The 19077-nt window shown below is 42.8% G+C and overlaps 1 protein-coding gene across 1 annotated transcript in view; it reads left to right on the top strand.

Moving 5' to 3' along the window:
- Positions 1–18496, top strand: part of TRAPPC9 (trafficking protein particle complex subunit 9) — a 435473-nt gene extending 416977 nt beyond the window's left edge. The window contains exons 23-24 of the mRNA XM_062491886.1: positions 10975–11198; positions 18310–18496. Of these exons, the coding sequence (XP_062347870.1) occupies positions 10975–11198; positions 18310–18489 (404 nt within the window). The 3' untranslated portion in view covers positions 18490–18496. The remainder of the gene's footprint in view (positions 1–10974; positions 11199–18309) is intronic.
- Positions 18497–19077: the final 581 nt, after the last annotated feature.

Genomic DNA, 19077 nt, shown 5'->3' with positions numbered 1-19077 from the left:
TCATTGCATTTCAGTCATGGCTGGGCTAAAGGAGGCCTGTGAGGCTCAGTGTCCTACTGCTCATGTTTACACAGCCACTGAAATGTAGTAAATCATCTACCTGTCTGTTAATAGGGGGTTAAACATTATCTCGTACCAGGCTGTGGCTGATCTACGACCACACAGAAATTCTTACAGCCTGGACATCTCATGCAGTGTCTCATGGTTATGTTTTATGACAAGCATGGAAAATGAGTAATGGACACACAATTTTTCTTCAAATAATCAGTATAACTTTTTTTTGCTTACTTAAAACATCTTGCACTGGTGTCTCTGTACATTTGGGCATGGAGACACTGCTGTCTCATCTCTCTTCTCACCTGCATTTGAGTTCCTTCTGCTTCAGACAGTACCTCACAGACCTCTTCCTACAAAAAAGGCCTCAAAAAATACAATTATACTACATTACTACAGGATAAGTTTAACCAGCAACCTAAAAAAAAAATTAACTCCCTGTTAGGTGTTACCTCTGTAAGAATCCAGAGCACCACTGTGTGCTTGTTGAATGGGTAATGCAGAAAATAATGTTTCCACTTGAAATGGTAGAAAATCCAGGGGAAAATAATTTCCACTTCCATATCGCCATATTCCATGAGATTTTGGGTAAGTAAGCTGTGTGACTGAGCTCACATACTTGACTTTGCATGCACAGAATTGAGTACAGGAGGCTAGTTTTGTGTGTCTGCTGTTAAATAGGCATTACTTCTCTTGTGAGCAGTTGTAGTTCATTGCTATCTCCATAGCAAATGTGCCCCAATCACCACCCTTATAACTGATTTTTAGAGCAGGTAACACTCCCTGGAGGTCTGCAATCCATCCAGTGTCTAGACTAAACCTGCTTTGAGGTTGAGACATACTCCCAAAACAGCACAAAGTGCTATAGGCTCCTTTTTTACCATTAACTTTTGCAGCCACAAGTCAGAAACTCTGATAAAGCTGGCATGAGGCTTTTCAAAATCTCTTCTTCAGAGGGAGAGGTTTGTCCAACATCCATCACTGCAAAATGGCAGGAAAAAAGGAGAAAATTAAAAGTCTCATTAAGCAACCAGTGAAGAAAGAGTTGATTTGCTTTCAGTTAACTGTTGGTTGAGTCATGTCTTGGTATGATTTTTAGGTTTGTCCTGTGCAGAGCCAGGAGCTGGACTCAATGATTCCTGTGTGTTCCCTTCTAACTCAGGGTATTCTGTGATTCAGTTCAGTTCCTGCAGAAGTTTTGCACAAAGCTGCCAATATACCGAAACCAGTGTTACATGATACATTCTAACATGTTTTAGTTTTGTTTAAATGTATTATAGGGATTATTTGCCTCTCCTTATTTTTTCCCCACAGGGCTGGATAAGAATGCTCTGAAAGTAGTCCTGACACAGACAAGCTGTAGAAATGAATTTTTCAATAACTTAAAATAACATGCAAATCTCAGGCTTGTGATTTCAAACACAAGACACACCGTATGCCAGCCTGACCTCCTGGCTGTGTAGCAGATAATAAAATGAAGACATTTTGTCAAACATGCTTGTGATGAACAGATAAAAAAGGGTTGGCCCACATTCATAAATGAGACTGTTTAAGCGAGGTGGGGCCATGTAATGGAATATTTTAAAGTAAGTCAAAAGGAGCTCAGGCTTACTGGAAAACACAGAGATTTGAGCATCTTGAAATTTTAGGTATCTGTCTTTGTGCATTTAGATTAGGACTGGACAAAACTCTGAAGTGATTTTCACTTGATAGCAAATTGGGCAGAGCACCAAATCACAGGTTATCTTGGCTGCCAGAGGATGAGACAAGCAGGTGCCATCCATGTGCCAGCAGTTTCTTAGGGAAGGAGAAATGTCTGTCATAAAAGGCATGTGTGAAGTAAAATAACTCCCACCAAAACCAGGGAGGTTAAATTGAACTGACACATTTCTGAAATAAATCTGTGGTTAATGTGCTTTCGAGTTTTAAGATCCCAAGTAGAAGCTGGAGGCAGTCAAACCCCAGAGTCATGTTCATTCTTCCCTCTTCAGCCAGCGTGACCCTATTATTGGGAGTTAAAGGAAGAAGGCTGAACAGAATTTAGATGTTAATAGCCAAGATCAAGTAGTGCTAAAACTGAATGCTGGTCACATGTCTTGGAGTTTAAAATGGGACATAAACCTTGCACTGATTTGGAGGAAGAAATCTTGCTCAGGGCAAGTGACAAGGTTGAGGAATCCTTTTGTAAGTGAGTCCCATGGGATGCTGCAGCATCCTCAGCCCATTGCCATCACAGAGTTAAGAACAGACACAAACTGGGAACAATTTGGCAAGAATGATAATGGGACCAGTTGGGATCTGTTATCAGCATACTGGGCACTGCAAAAGAGTGATTAAATAGGAAGACATGGACAATTATCAAAGACTAATTGCTTATTGTTGCTAGAACTATATTTTAAATGTGTTTTTCTTTTTAATTGGTTTTGGAGCGAATAAAGTGTCCTTAATTTAATTCTGAAATGTTTGGGAATGGGAAGTCTGCCAGGAACAGGGCAGCTCAGAGGTCTTGTGAAAGCAATTGCTTCTTTCACCAGCCTATATTCATGTCCAGTTATCCCATCCTCTGCCAACATTCCTGTTTTCTGCTTCAAGCCCTGATGTTGGCTGAAGGTCTCTGTGTTGTTGGTACTTGCAGGAAGCTGCAATAGTTTGTTCATATCCTTTCCTGTATTTTTCATTCATCACTGTCCAAGGGCCTTGACCTAAAGAGGAGCTGACCTCTTCAGGTTCACAGGGGGTTTAGAGCAGCAGGCTCTAAGTCTAAGGGCAGTTTTTAGGACAGGACTAACAGTGGTTGACAAGGTGAGTTATCTGTGTAGTTTGAACCTGTTACAACACAAACATCTGTATACCTCTGTGCTCTGGTACTGCTGACTGCAGGGAAATTCAGCAGGGGCTGAATTTGCCTCAGTATTGTGTCAGTATAATAATGAATGGATGTAAGGATGTTATTCCAAATTAAGATGTTCAGGTTTGGTGCAAGGAGCAGGTCCAAATCACAGACAGAAGGTTTAATGCAAGTAGTTAGGAAGGTCTTGTGTTACTAAATAACTATTCAGCATTTTCCTGATGAAAGTGACAGGAAACACAGTTCTTATATTCACAGAAGTATCTTTTGTATGGATGTATTCAGCTCTGAAAGTGCTGCAGGACTCATCATGGATAAATGAATCTAAGCAAATCTGCCTCTCTGTGCAAATAATTTGCAGGAACAGTTTGGGAAATTAAAGGAAACTGGTCTACATTAGGGAGAATAGAAGGGAAACAGAAACAGTGTTTAGGTTCATACTTTAGAGGAGACACAGGAAAATCCAGGGATCCTGTTGTCTCAATAGAATGCCACATGTAAACTGTTCCTCTAAGCTACCCCAAAAGCCAGACTGATAAAGCTGTTCCTGACTTGACACAGAGCATGAGGAGAGCAATGGGAAACTTGCTTGTGTGGAGAGAGGCAGGATCTGCTCTATATGTACAGAGAGTTTGCCTGTAGTACAGATTTTTGTCCTAATTTCTGATCTTTTCTTGCACCTTCATAAAATGTGAGATCAGAAATGGAGAGAATTGATTAAACCTATTTCCAAATAAATTATTTCAGAAATAATTCCCTTTTCATTGTTAAGTTCCTTGCAAAGTCCTGAACAAATACCCTTGCAAAAATTATTAAGGGGAAAAAAAGGAAATATAGAGAAGTTTTCCAGACACCATGGCTGGCCCCTTCTGTGTTCTTTTAAGGCAATTAGAAGGAAAGCTGGCATGGGCAAATATTTTAATCAGCACTTTGGATTTTTTGAACACAGAACTGAATCATTCCATGAGACCTTCATTGCAGCAACTCTTGCATGGGTTCTGGGTCTTTGGCTTTCCTCCATCAAAGTACCTGATGGACGTTATCCAGAGATGTCAGTGATGCTGCTACTCCTCTCCCCTCCCCAGGCCACGGCTCTCCTGGTTCATAGACCAAGATGACTGAAATTAGTATTTTTTAATTAACAATTGCAATGATTGATTGACAGAGTACCCTAACTATAACAGAAAAGCTAGACAAGACTTGCTTTTCCGGTTTAGCTCTCTTTTTCCTTATATGTGAGAGGTATTTACTCATCTGGACATCTCATACCTTGAGTTTTGTTGGCCAACTTGTCTGTGCAAAGCCATTCCTCTGCGAGGTATTTGCTCCAAGTCCTGGGCCAAGTTCCCAGCTGCAGAGAATGGCAGAGGCCAATATGTGTACATCAGCTGGGAATTCACATCCAGTTTAAAGGGAAATAGCCAATGGAAAAATCCAATGGAGCAAAACCACCCTGCCTTTCTCTGCAGCCTGTTTTTTAAAATCAGCTCAAAAATTAGTGGGGAGAGAAAACTGTAATGGTTCAAGGTTTGCCAATTGTAATATATTTACCTTTTGTTGTTGTCCTGGTTTGAAAGACAGGTGTTTGCTAAGGAAAGCAGAAGCCTCCCTTTGAACTGAAAAAAAGTGATCCTTCCTTCCTACAGATTATTATGATTTTGAAATTAAGGGAGCTCTCAGGCAAAGATATGGGGGTAGGAATAACAGTTCTTTACTAGTGTATCTAACACGACAAACAAGAACAAAAACAGCTATGAAATTACCCACAAACAGAACAGTAACTCAGTCCCAGTGTTTTTTGGCTGCAGGCACCTTTTCCCTGAGCTGCAGTTCCCGGTGCTGGGGGCGGGCGGGTCCCGCAGAGCCGCAGGAGGGCTGGGGGTGATGGCAGAGCTGTCCCAGGGGGAGAGAGAGATGGAGAGAGAGCTCTCCGCTCACGGTGTGGGTCCTGGTGCTCAGCAGAGTGCTGGATGGTGGTAGTTCACAGCGAGAAGGCAGCAGGGCAGGGTCCCACAGCAGTGAGGATGGCTCCCGACGCTGGGATGGCAGGGATGGAGCTGAGGCGGCGATCGTCCTTCTCGTCCGAACTCCACGGGGGAAATGGGGAGAGCCAGAGCCTTCCATCTGCTCTTCTGGCTGTTTGAATCTCGTGGGGTTTCTTTCTTCTCTCCCCTCCCCCTTGCCACCAGGGCCCAGTCAGCAGGTATCTTAGCATGACAATGGGGGAAATTCCACAGAGGGAAAAGGGAAAGAATCAACCCCCAACAGTTGTGAAATAGGAATAGGCATAAAAGTAAAACAGGCCTAAAATTTAAAAGGGAATAAAAAAAAAAACAAACTTTATTAACAACACAAAGAATAATAATAATAAATTCAGAACAGATTTTCAGACCAGTTCCTCTTTCCCACTTTGTTACAGCTTAACATACAGAGACATTTCAGTCAATTCCTTACTTAAATAATCTTTTTCAGTTCACTTTAGGGAAAGGAGTTTCTTTTTGTTTAGCTATAGGATCTTTTACCAAGAGAGGAAATCACCAGTTCTCTCTTGACTCCACTTCTTCATGATTAACAGCCACCCGGGATCTGCTATCATGAATTTCCTCTCACTTTACATTCTTTTCAGTACTGAGTTGCGGGCCATGTTAAAAAGTCATGGGGTATTACTTTTAAGGATGAGCTACTCAAAGGCAAAAGTTCTCTTCAGCTCACTTCTCTCTGTTCATACTTCATTCCCAGGAACAGAGATCCCCCTCTTTTCCTTGGGGCAAAGGATTATTCAAACACTTTACACCTTGCTCCATCCCCCATGTCTCTCTTTTTTTCATGGCCTAAAGGAATTTTTTCATGAAGTACAGTCCACCCCTATAACTTACAAAAAGATATTTCAGACAACCTTCATGGCGTCTCATTCTCCTTCCGTCTAGAAACTTAGCTTTTGCTTCATTGACTTTGGTGTATCCTTTCTGTTCTTCTTCCTCTCACCCAAGGAAGGATGGAAGGTCTGTAAGTCTTATCTGAGCATTGGGAAAGTTAAAATCTCCCCCAGAAGTTGCAGGGGCTGTGCCGGGCCATGCCGGAGCTGTGTCAGGATCTCAGGGTGCCCAGGCCACGCTGGAGGGGCAGGACGAGAACTGCAGAGTCCATGCAGAGGAGAAATGGGTGCCAAGGCCGTGTGTCCATGGCTTTCCCCCGGCGCTGCCCGCCCCCAGCTCCAGCCGCAGCCCGGGGGTTCTCCCTCTGCCCTGCCCAGCACACAAAGCCCTGGGGGCTCTCCCGAACCGGGCCCGGCTGCCTCCCCCCAGCCCGTGAGGGCGGCAGGGCAGGGCCCCCCGAGCCATGGCCACAGCGGGAAAAGGCGAGAATCCAGCCATGGGCTCTGCTCCCCTTGGCCTCTGGGACCCCTGGTTAAAGACGGGGCCCAGCAGCCTCCGGAGCCCAACCTCGCCTGGCCCGGGCCGCACTGGAAGGGACCCAGGCCAGGTTATTATACTTCGTAAAAGGCCAGAAATGCAAGAGAGCTTTCCCGGGGTTTACTTGCTTCAAATGTGATTCACGGAGTGAACCGACTTTTCCAATTGGTTTCTCAGGCTGTCAACAGCTAAACCAGTCTCCAGTTGGTCCCATCAATCCACAGAGGAAGTTCTTATGGATAAAAACTTCCTAGTGTGCCCTTCCCCCAGGGTAAAACCAGCACAAAAACATTGCTGGAATATGCATTTCCAGTTGGATTAAATGTATTTGTACGTGGCTTTTCAAAATTAAAATTTGATGGTGGCAAAGAGGGACTTGGGTGTGAAAATACAATTAGCCACGACTCAGGACTCTTAATCTACAGGGGGACCAAAGAGTTGTGAGTACTTGCATGGGAACTTAACAAAGTGGCAAGAACAATTTACTGTGTGTTAATATGAGCAGAGTAAATAACAGAAAATGTTATTATTGTTATTCATTTCTAAGTGACTCCTTTTGGTGATGTAGACAGAAGTGCACCTGGCAGGTGATGTTAAATTATGTTTTCCTTGTGGAGTAGCCATTGTCTTCCAGTTAGTAACATTCATTCCCTTTTCTTGACAGGTCTGAGGTCCTGAAAGAAAGACATTATAAGAATACTGATGTATTGTTTTCACATAATGGTCTTTCACAGACTTCCTGTGATGTAAATAAGCATCACCCATCAGCTCAGCCATGAAGTAGGTTTTCCATCTTAAAGATTAATTCATGGATATCCTAAAAGGCTTGGCAAAGGCTGTCAATGAAAAAGCAAGGCTTTCCAATCACCTTTCTCAGTGGTTGTAGCAGCCTCATCCTCTGCCTTCCAAAATATGTTGGATAACATTTTCTCCCTTGATGCAATAAGCACTTAGGGAAGGTCCTAGAGGAAAAAGAGAATGGCCCTGTGCCTGTTCATTAATGTGTAGCAGAGACAATGTCTGTCCTTTTTTCATGGCTGTCAGGCATTGCAGGGTAATTTTGGCACCCAAAGATGCCAACACAGTGGGCATTGTAGGTAAATGAACAGGGAAAGGGGTGGGGAGGACAGCATTCTGTTGGCTTATTGCATTACCTCAAAAATTATTTAAGTTTTAATTAGAAGGAGGTTAGGAGATTGCTAGGTCTTTATGCTTTTTTTTCCCCCCTTCTGTCATCCAGATTTTCTGCTGCCACTTTTAAAATGCAATTTATATATGCAGTTGGAATTAAACTTGGTCCTTCTAATTTTCTGAAGTGCTGTTTCTCTCGTATCTGAATCTTTGTAGGATGGAGATACAGCCACGACTGATTTCTGTGCTAGTGACTGCATCTTCTGATTCAGAGCTCCTGTACTCCGAAGCCAATAATGATTCACTCTCACAGCAGTGGTGTGAGCAGTCTCAGCTTTTATATGCCATCTGTGTGAGTGAGCTGAATCTGCAGAAATGGGACCCTGTGCACATGGCTTTTCCTCTGCTTATGGATGAAAATATTAAACCAAATCCGTATGGTCCGTGAGATGTTTTCTGTGTCAGGAAGGGAGTAAAGCTGCCTGTCAAGCCAAGCTGTTCTCTCTGATGAAAGGGGGCTGTTTTTAAACACTCCTTTCCATAGTATTTTGCACGCCAGCCATGTGTGCTTTCTCATCTGACATCTCATTGAGATCCTTGGCTCCAGTACTGCAGGAGAGAAGTGTGTTCTGGGAAGGAAGGAGATTATCTCTCAATATGTACACAAACATGTGTGCACTCACACACATACGCACTTAAATCAATCTAAAATTGATTTGGTTTTTTTTAGGAGTGTGAAAAAAAATAATCTGGTTGAGCCAGACATAATTGTTTCCCTTTTGTTTGGATTTTCTATTTTCTCATGAAGATATTAGAAAAAAGTGCTCTGAGCTATTAGATACAAAGGTAGAGGGCAAAGGGTTCATTTACAATTCCTACAGCAGACTATTGAAGCTAAAAGGCAACTGATGAGCAGCTTGAAAATATAGATTCATCCACTAAGCTTAGGGAGTATTTCCAAAGGTCTGTGCTGGTGTGGGGATCTAACACTTTGTGCAGCTGTAAAACCCACTGGATAGAGGAAGCAGAAAACAAGTGGGGTTTTTTTGGTTTTGGGGGTTTTTTTTGGTTTTTTTTGGGTTTTTTTGTTTTTTTTTTTAGTTAATGAAAGGAGTCACCTTGCAGGGAGAAGCTTGAAAACATGAACTGATACAAAGTAATGAATTGATATAAATGCAATGCTTTTGAAGGAAGCAACTGTACTTCAGCTCTGTGCCAGGAGACTGGGACGCATAAAAGTTATCCACAGACACACATTCTTTGTGTTTTGAGAAACTTAAGTCTGTTAATCCCTGGTAATGGGATACCATTATAACCACTACTTCACCTCCATGATCTAGGGTCAGTACTGCAAGAAGAAAATTGATCATGTTGGGCAGGACAGCCCATGACATTAGACTGCGCTGTTGCAGAAGAAATCCAATGCCAAAAAGGTTTTCTAGCCCTTCCCTAAAATGCAGTGTGATTATAATTTCCTTTCAGAGAATCACAGAGATGGGCAGGGACCTCTGGTCCTATCATGTGGTCCTATCCCTGTTCAAGCAGGGCCACCTAAAGTCACTTGCTAGGGACCATGTTCAGGTGGCTTTTGAGTATCACCAGGGATGGAGACTCCACAACCTCCCTGGGCAGCCTGTGTTAGTGCTGGGTCACCTTCACATCAAAGAAATTTACTTCTTGATGGTGAGAAGGAAGGTCCTGTGTTTCAGTGTGTGCACATTGCTTCTGATCCTGCCACTGGGCAGCACTGAATCAAAGAGCCTGGCTCTGTCCACTTTGCACCCTCCCTCCAGGTGTTCATCTGCACTGCTGAGATCCCCTGGAGTCTTCCCCAGCCTGAGCAGTGCAAGTTCTCACATCCTATCCTCATGGAAGGGATGCTCCAGTCCCTTAATCCTCCTCATGACCAAGTGTCTCTCCAGTGTGTCCATGTCTCTCTTGTAATGAGGTACCCAGAACTGGATACAGCACTCCAGTACTCCTCAACAGTGAAATTGGAAATTTTGGAAATTTTGGAACAAAGGAAATTTTGGAACAGGGGCTGTTCCAACTGGGACACCAACATTGGTTTTGGATAGCTTCAGCTTGAACACTGAAGGGTGTTTTTGTGTTCTTTTTGCCAAACCTCTTGTATCTGATGCTGCTGCATTTGGGCATCTTTGGTCAAGGAAGGGCTTTCATCTGGGTATGTCAGCTTTGCTGGCCTGACCTCTGGAACAAATGTTCTTTTCTGAACTTTTTTCTTCTTTGGCAATATCTTCAGTTTATGTTTTTAATCCAATGTCTGCATTGAGGCTTGTTCAGTTTGCCAGGCTAAAGAGCATCACAAGAACATGCATAATTTTGTACTTTTTGTCTAAGGCAACAAAACAAAACTGAGTTAAAAAAATCACTTTGGTGTAATTTTCTTTTCCTGTAAAAACTGCTGAAGCATAAAAATAGTGACTTTCTTTGAAGAGGAGCTATTACTAATGTAAATCCAATGCAGAGGAATATGATGTATGTCAAAAGGCAAGCAACTGAGGAGGAGCTGGAGTGATGGAAATGCCTCGTGGGCATATGAGATTGTGGGGATAGGTATTCACACAAAGGAAGCTTTCTTACATGTGCCCAGGGCTTTCTCTTATCTCTGGACATGAACCCATAGTGAAATAGAAATGTTCCTGTGTTAATAGTGTATTGGAGATAACCCTCATCTGAAAAATACAGTAATACTGCACAACTGGGAACCCTTTCAGAGCAGGGAATTGGACTGGCAATTTCATAGTGTGTTGGTAATGAAACATTTTGGTTCTGTATAAGCAAATGGCCAAGGTTAATGGACACATTACTCTGGCTGTCATTGTCCCAGCAGTAACCAATTTAGAGGCTTTATATTTTCTGCTGTCCCAGTAAGGGAAAGAAAAGTAGAAAATTAAAAATAGAAATCCCAGAGTGATTTGAAGTCCAAAGAGTGAACAAGCTCATTGTACTGCAGTATAATTTTAAAATCCCTCTTTTCCTTATAATCTGGATTTTAATGTATGTATTACATTGCAAATTCTGCCAATGTCTGTCCTACTCCAAAAGCTCACCTCCATACAGAAGGATTTATTCTGGCTGTAACACATGAACATGGGCCTCCAGGCCTGGATCTCTCTAGCTGCTGTTTGTATTAATGATTCCTGTTTGTATTTCCCTTCACCTCATGGTGTTGATTTGCAGAGCCATGAGAAATGATCTGTGGCTTTGGCCTTCAAGGGAGGATGTTAAAAAAAATCTTCTGATGCCTGTGTATAGATCATAATTGAGGTTTTTTTCATAGTTCTTTCAACAGCTGTAGACAGATATCGGGCCCACATGAACTGTTTTTTCTCAAGTAGGTGCCCTGCACAACAGCACAACTATGGGTTTTCTTTCCCATATTAACAGTCTCACACTCCTGGTTTCATTGAGGTTATTTTTTTCTTGTTCAGTCTCCTGTCAAGATTAATGTGGCTTCTGAAGCAGGTGTCCAGCCTGATGAGGACTCATTTCCTTGATTTGCAGACATCCTGGTTGATGGCAAGGTCTGTGACTGTGATGCCGTGGTGACATGCCAGGTGGGGGACCCTGTCCCCTTGCAGGTGAAGCTGACCAACTGGAGCAAGCACAGCGTGGGACCCTTTGCTCTGACCATGATGCCCTACCAGGATTACCAGAATGGGGTGCACAACTACGACCTGCAGGATGCCATCACCTTTGTGGGGTCCAACACCTTCTACATCGACACGGTGAGTTCTTTTATCACAAGTATCAGGATTTTGAATGACGTGCATTTGAAAGGGGCTTTGTTGTTCTATTGTGCATTTTAAAGCAGATTAATCTTTGGAAAGCCCCATGATTATGGCAGCTACTGCTAAAAGTGCTGCTGTGTTCATCTGCAGTGGTTTCTCTGAAATGGTTTAAGCAATTTCCTACCATGTAAACCAATAGTAAATTATCAGAGGCAGCAACTTCTGGTCACTCCAGATCTGGCTGAATGTGAACAGGTAACCCTAGACTGAATGTTCAATACCAGATTGCTAGTCCCTTGAGTCACCCAGCACAGCCTGCAGTAATAGATTTTAAATAACTTTTCTTTTTTTCTTCAGTCCATAAGAAACATTCCCCAGGCTGAGCTGAGGAACTCAGCAAATCAGTTTTAGTCAGGTCCTGAGGAAACATAACAGACTGCAGAAAGAAAATACTAAGCATTAATGACCAATTGATCAGCTGGTTCATTTCCTCAATGATTAGCATACTGTTATAAAACCATAAAGAAATGATTAAAATGGGGGGGGGGGGGGGGGGAAGAAGAAAAAAACACACAAAAAAGCCCCTTTTTAAAACAATTGAGATTGTGATTTTTCTCTCAATTTCTCTAGAAAATTCAAGTCTAGGAGCTTTTCACTTCTAAGGCAAGACACTGCTAGTACTGATAATACTACTCTCTCCCACATCCTTCCCTCCCAAAAATACAACAACAAAATACCTGGAATGAAAATTTGCAGGCAATGCTGCAGAGTGGAATGAGCAACATTTCTGGTAACTCATGAAATAAACATGAAGAAGGGGGTGAGTGTTTGGGATAGTGCTTAGGTCCTTTGTTTAGGTCAGTTCTTCAGATTGGTAATAAAATGTACCTGTCAAAATTAAATATATAAGTGAACCTTAGTTAGAAAAATATTAAAGGTTAACCACAGAGATAGTCACCATGTGTATTTTTCAATTATGCATCACAGAAGACAATATTTCTAAAAGCTAATGAGCATGAAATATACCATCAACTTGAATTTTAATGGGGGCTAACTGCATTCTTATAGCTGAATAATTTAAATATGTCAACAGAAATCATCCAGGGATGGCTTTCTTTGACTTTGTTTCTGACAATGTGGAGTTTTTAATCAGAGTGGTGGTGTTTGGATGCCCAGCTGCCAAAGGGCCTGACCCTCCAGGCTAATGAGGGAAAAGGGAGATGTCAGTGTGATGTATTCTTAGCTTCTGATTGAGTCTCCTACGGGGCAAAAAGTCAGGAGGTCACATCTCTGGTGCCTGCCCAGGCAGCCTTCTCATATGTTAAGGTCCCTGCTTTTGCCCCATTGCTCAGTATTTTGACATTTCTCCTGTAAACACAATCCCCGAGAAGTTAAAAATAGAATTGTTTTCTGCTGCTTGTCCTCCTTTCCATACAAAAAGGTGAAATGAACAAAATGTCAACTTTTAGATGACAAGTGTTACATTTCCCAGTGTGTAGTGTTGACACTACACAGGGTCCTAGGGAAAGTGCTTGGTCATGTTTCTTTGGGGCGTAGAGCCCTGATTGTGGAAGAAAATCCTTTATGTCTTCCAGAGGCTCTTTGTTCCCTCAGAATAACTAATTTAGAAATAGAAAGTAGATTTCAGAAAGTTCCAGTTGTTTGGGGGGGACAAGGAGAAAGCCCTGGTTTGTGCATTTGATGCTTCAGGGAAGAACCACCATGCTCAGAATTGTGTTTATGCCCTGAGTTTGGCCAAAAGTCAGACCGACACTGGTTAAAAAACAAAGAAAGCCATGGCTGGGTGACATGAAAGACAACCAGAGTTTCTCGTTTTTACAAACAAAACTTGAGATGCTGGACCAGATTCCCTGCTGGCTTTCAACTCAGTGCTGCTGTGTGCAAGCTGTTAATAATGTCTCCATCATTTTTTTAACCTGAGGTTGTGGGCACTTGACTATTTTTCTTGTTTAGTGGAGGTGGCTTGAGGTGCTGCCCTTTCCCAGCTGCTTGTGAAAGATGGTCCCCTCTCCACAAGCAGGCCCACCAGGACAGGCACTGAGAGCACTTGTTTTGTGCAAAGTTGTCCAGTTTAGCAAAAACTACATTGGTCAGCAGTTTAAGTTAATTGGGCTGACTTCACACTGACACTGGCACAGGGATGCTGACATGATTTATTGCAGGACTGAGCTGGGTGGGAGGAAGGATGGAGAATCAGGTCTGCTTTGGTGTGCCACTGGTGCATGGTCAAGGACAAGTGGGAGCATCAGGTATTACAGCAAGGGCAGATACTCCTCACACCCTGGAAATTCACTCTGTTGTCATGCAGAAACTTCATCATTGCTACAAAACCACCCCGAGAGATCCCTCTGCCTTCCTAAATGTTAGTTTCATATTAAGCCTCATGCTCAAAAATTCACCATTATTTTTGATTCCCAACTAAAAGGTCTCAAAGAAGTTTCTGCTGCTACCTGGAAGACAAGGGATTTATACAGGAATTTTCAGGATGCACATGCTGCTTTGCAGTGTGAATATAAATTGTTGAAAGGGTAAAGTCACACAATTTTGTAGTTCCCTTTCTTGTGGCTTGAAGTCCTAGTTAGAAGATTTATCTTGGAAGTAATGTAGTGATGCTTATTCACCTCTTTGTGCTTTTACCTCAATTTGATGCAGCAGCCTGGGTTTGTGTCACAAAGTCTCTGCTGGGATGTGCTATTTCAAAAAGCAAAGTCTTTTCTGGAAAATTTTAAAGGATATTGAGTTATTTCCATGCATTTTAAATTAAGTAAAATCTGTATTTTTAAGCACAACTTCTAATTTTGCTAACCTTACTTTTCTCTGTATTTGACAGGAAAAGTGACTTTCTCCATTATGAGTTAAATATTTGACCTTTTTTGTTCTGTGGGTGGTTTTGAAACACAAGTTAACACGGTGGAACCTACCCATTAAAATGCAGTGGATTGAATTCTTTTTTTATCTTGCTTCACAACATAAAGTTTGTCTTCTGCCCTATTATTAATTTTTTTCACTCTTGCCAATTTTTTTTTGTTGAATAATTAGTTGGTCAGACAGAGTTGCTTTTTTCCAAATTAAAACCAAAATATTGTCTTCTGTGGAGAATGCTGTAATTCCCAGCAATTCATCCTCTCTTGTTGTCCTTGCTTATGCCATTACTTATTCTCAAGCAGGATTTTTTCCTGTGTGTGTTATCACACACAAGCTCAAGCAATTGGTAGTGGGAGATGAGGAGAAATTCATTAGTAGATGGTCATTTTGAATCAGCTCAGAAGCCATGGTGAACATTTGCTCACTTCTGGCAGGTCCTCTGTGGCCCATCTGGAACAAATTATTTTTCTTGGCACTGTTTTATTCACACTGTAAACTCTTTGGGGCAGCGAGCAGTAGCTGGCACCAGCCCTAATCTCCAACTGAGCTCCCTAAGTACTACAGCAGTATAAATAAGTAGTAATTAGTTCTAAGCAATCACAATCCCACATGGTAGCCTAAATCAAGGAAGAATTAGGATGGAGCTAGAAACTTAATTTTTCTTCTATCTTGGTGGAACAAAGGAGTAATGTGGACTTCTTTCCTTGATTTTCTATCAGTATTTTCTGAGGTACAAGCTGCTCATCTTTGTTTCCATGAATGGTGAAATTTTAATAAAACCTGTTTTAACTCTGCCCTGACTCAGGAATATCAGCATCCTGATGAATGATTCAGCACACACACAGGCACATACCTGGGCAGTGGCACTACCAGAGCTGTGTGCTGCTGGACTGAAGGACAACATGAATTTGGCCTGGATCAGACACGAGTCGTGTTCCTCATGGTTTAGCTGGGTCATGCACTGCAGTCAGTGGGGTGGTGTGTCCTGCCAGCTGCAAAGGTGACCACCTGAACAAGCCACTCCGAGGGGCTGAGCGGGTGATCAGAGCTTATGCTGTTCATGGAACATTTTGCCTCATTCTGCATTTGATCAGGTGAATCCTTATGTTGAGCAGCTGGCTTAGATGTGGACATCCACTTTACAGACATTTGGGTGGATTCAGTTCCAGACTGAGACACCTGAATGAGGAGCTGTTACCAGGGGTGCTGGCCCACTAAGTTCCCGTGAGTCAATGGAGGTGTGGTCTGGTAGAACCTGGCTTATGGACACAGGGCTGAGATTCAGTTGCCCAAAAGTAGGTGTTTACCATCATGCAGGTGTTGTGGGTATCCTACCAGCCACCAGATGCTACTGAAAATCCTGTAAGATATCCTGGGCATCTTCCCAGTCCTGTGCAGGTGTCTCAGTGCCTTAGGCCATCCCATCACCTGTGTTTAGGCAACTCTGTTCTGGCTCTGCAGGCTGCCGAGGGAGACCATTCTGTGCTTGCTCCACTGTTTGCATTGACTAGGTATCCTCCTTTTGTAGTAGGAGCTTGAGTACCTTGGGCTCCTAAATGTAGGTTTAACCTCAAAATTAGTCCTGTGCCTGGTGTAGCAGCTGGGCTGGATGTGACCCTCTACTGACCTGACTGCTGCAACTGAATGTCTGATCTTTTGGTAATGTTTGTAGGCAGCCCCACTGGAGACGCAGCCTCACTTTCCAAAATTGGTACCTGTTTTGAAGGAAACACCTTGTAACTTCTGCAGAACCACCTGCACTTTAAGCAAGGTGAAGGTTTCAAGCTCATTTTGCTTCCCTGTTTCTTCTGCAAACCACAAGTGTTGTTACAGTGCTGGTGGTACAACAGATGTGGGTAGAGCCCAAACCATGAATGTGATGGCTGGTGTTGATGCTGATGAGCCTGTAGCCACCTTCCTGCTTGCCAAGGGCTCTGAGCTGAGCTGTTACAGATATTCCTACATGGTGCAGCAAGATTAGGAAAAATGGACCAGGAGCCTGAATAAGCTGAGGGTCCTGAGGAGGATTTGTTTTCTGTTTGCCTGCACCCACTACTGGCATTAGTGGCTGCCTCTGCCCTCCTCTGCATGAAAGTCCACATCAGCTCCAGTGAGGCAGAAATCAGGCAAGCAGCCCTGGGAGAAGGGGAAGGAGGCAAGAGGGGACATGGCATGATGTTGTTCTGCATGTCCAGACGCAGTGCCAGAGGGCAAGAACTTGTACCCAGCCAGGAGGGGAGATGCCAAGGACGGGGTCAGGGGAACAGCTGTGGCTGTTCTGATCATTGATGTGGATGACACGATGCTGATACAAGTTTGCTGTAGGTCAGCAGAAGTGCTCAGCACCAAAACCAAAGGGAGCCTGGGCTCTCCAGCTCTGAGGATGTGGCTGCTTGTGAACAGACAGGCCCTTGTGCAGAAGCTGCAATTTGGAGTCATAGAAGCAGAGAATGGTTGGGGTTGGAAGGGACCTTAAAGCTCATCTCATTCCAACTCCCCTGCCATAGGCAGGGGCACCTTCCCCTATCCCAGGATGCTCCAAGCCCCACCCAGCCTGGCCTTGGACACTTCCAGAGATGGGGCATTCAACCCGTGCCAGGGCCTCACCACCCTTACAGTAAAGAATTTTTTTCCATATAAGTACCCTAAATTTCCCCTTTTTCAATTGGATCCCTGTACTCTCTGTCCTCTCACTACAGATCCTGATGAAGTCTTTTCCAGCTTCTCTGTAGCTCCTTAAAATACTGGAAGGTGCTGTGACATCTCCACTCAACCTTCTCTTCTCCAGGCTGAACAACCCCAACTTTTTCAGCCTGTCTTCTTAGAAAAGCTGCTCCAGTACCTTTAGCAGCTTCATGACCCCTCTTTGGACTTCTTCCTGTTTTAGGGAGGTCCAACAAAGACTGATAGCCCTGGGAACTATACAGGATGCATAGTTATATGCATCTCCTGGCTAAAGAACCCAGCAGTGAAAGTAAAAAAAAAAAAAAAAAAAAATAAGAAATAGCTCAATCCCTTCACTTCTGAAAGCTACAGAGAATCTGCCTCATGGAAGGTGGTGGCTGAAAGTTTTCAGCTCTCTGGAATATTGTAGAGTTCCCTGCACCCCTGAAATCTGTTGATCATTTGCCTTTCCCTTCTTCCCCACCGTGGCCTTCCCATCATCCCTCTTCTGGTTTTCCCAAGCAGTGGCAATTTGTCCTTCAGCAAAGGATGTCCATGAGTACTTTCCCAGTTCACATCCCATTGTTCATGTCCCAGTTTACCATATGATGAAATTTTTTGTAGTGAGGAACAGCCCTGATCATCTGTCTCAGAGACTCAGCCTTTATTGGGACTTTTCTGCTGGGATGAAGCTGCCTTTTCACAATTTTTTGGAAAAATTCCATCCAGTGGAATGGCTTTGTGTTGATTTGGTGTTTTGCATTTGCTGTAACTTTAACTCAGTTCAAGGCATCCTGAAACTGGATTTAACATCTTGTGGAAGCAGATACTAATTCAAACATTATCACATGCTGAACAGTGGTGGGAGTGTTAAAGTTAGAAATTACTGAAGTGTCTTGCTGAAATGATGGACTGAGATATATTATTTTTTGTGAAGATATGGACTGTAGATGGATTTGTGATGAAGGAAGATACATAAATGTAGAAACAGTGTGAACTCTGTATATTTAATTTGGACAAGTAAAATCAGAATGGCTACTGTTTCTGGGAAGATTCTTGCTAAACTTCATTATTTCAGTGATAGTGACCTAAGTTCCTGATTAGAATTTGCAGTCATATCGTGTCTCAGTAATAAGTGAGAATGAACTGAGTTATTGCTAAGCTGTTAAAGGGTGTTTAGCCATATATTTAACATTAATTCAGAGCCATACTTTAGAACCTTAATAGAGATGTTGGTAAATGCAGTCTAAGGAGAGATTTAGGGTGATCTCTACCTTAAACAAGTTCTGTTTTAGAATCAGCAACTCCTAAAAGTTCATATTCTATTTTGAGCTGTGGCACAGATTTACTGCATGAGTGAGTAACAGGATTAATTTTTTAATGTAACAGTTTTACTAGAATAGGGACAAGATGTTTACTCCTTTTTATATGAAAGCATTATTAAGATCTGAATCTGGAGTACTCTGAGACCCTTTGAAGTAGCTAATGAATTGCAAACTGCAATTAATTTTCTTTGTTGATGGTTTATTTGTCCTGATTTTTGCATTATCTCCGCCAGGTAAAGCCGACCAAAGACTCTGTGTACTTTGGAGCACTTCTCTTCCTCTACACGGGCGATTTCTACCTGAATATCAAATTCCATGAAGACAACTGCAGCAGGGAGCTGCCTCTGTCCTGGCTCTGCCTTCCCAGTGTCCACATCCGTGCTACAGAGCCCGTGGCCCCACCGAAGCTGTAAATGAACCCTGTGCTACTTGATTAACCACAGCACACAGCAGTGCTTGGCACATCCTCTGCTTGACCCCTTGTTTCTGTCCAGCCCCGGGACACAGGCTCTACTTTGGAGGAACAGCTGAACACTTTCTGAATCGGCTAATAGTCATTTAGACAGCTGCTTTAGCTAATTTCAGAGGGAGAGAGAGAGATTATAATTATTCTGAAGTTTTCCTCTGTTTCCAGAAAGCCTTTGAAACTATATGCATTATACTTCAATACACTCCATTGGTATCAGTGGCTTGAAAGAGTCTTGAGGGCTGAATTTTGCCATGTGTTTGAAGGTCTTAAATCCTATTTGAGTAATCCTGTTTGATCATTTTTCAGTAAGATATGTGTATCTGTATGAAATTCCTCCTGGTTTATGCTGGACCCATGGCATGTTCCCTTGGGATATAGATCTCTGTTAGATTCATTCACTGGCTTGCTGTTCTTAATTTTTTTGCTGAGATTTTGGTGTCTTTGGTAGTAAATGGCAGTGGTGGTGCTTTTTAGTGTGTTACTCAAAGTAAGAATAGCCTCCAGTTATTCTCCCCCTCCCCTGAGCCCAGTG

This window comes from Cinclus cinclus, chromosome 1 (assembly GCF_963662255.1).
Source record: "Cinclus cinclus chromosome 1, bCinCin1.1, whole genome shotgun sequence".
NCBI lineage: Eukaryota > Metazoa > Chordata > Aves > Passeriformes > Cinclidae > Cinclus > Cinclus cinclus.
Note: the sequence above shows the minus strand (reverse complement) of the source record. Positions and strands in the feature narration are given on the sequence as shown.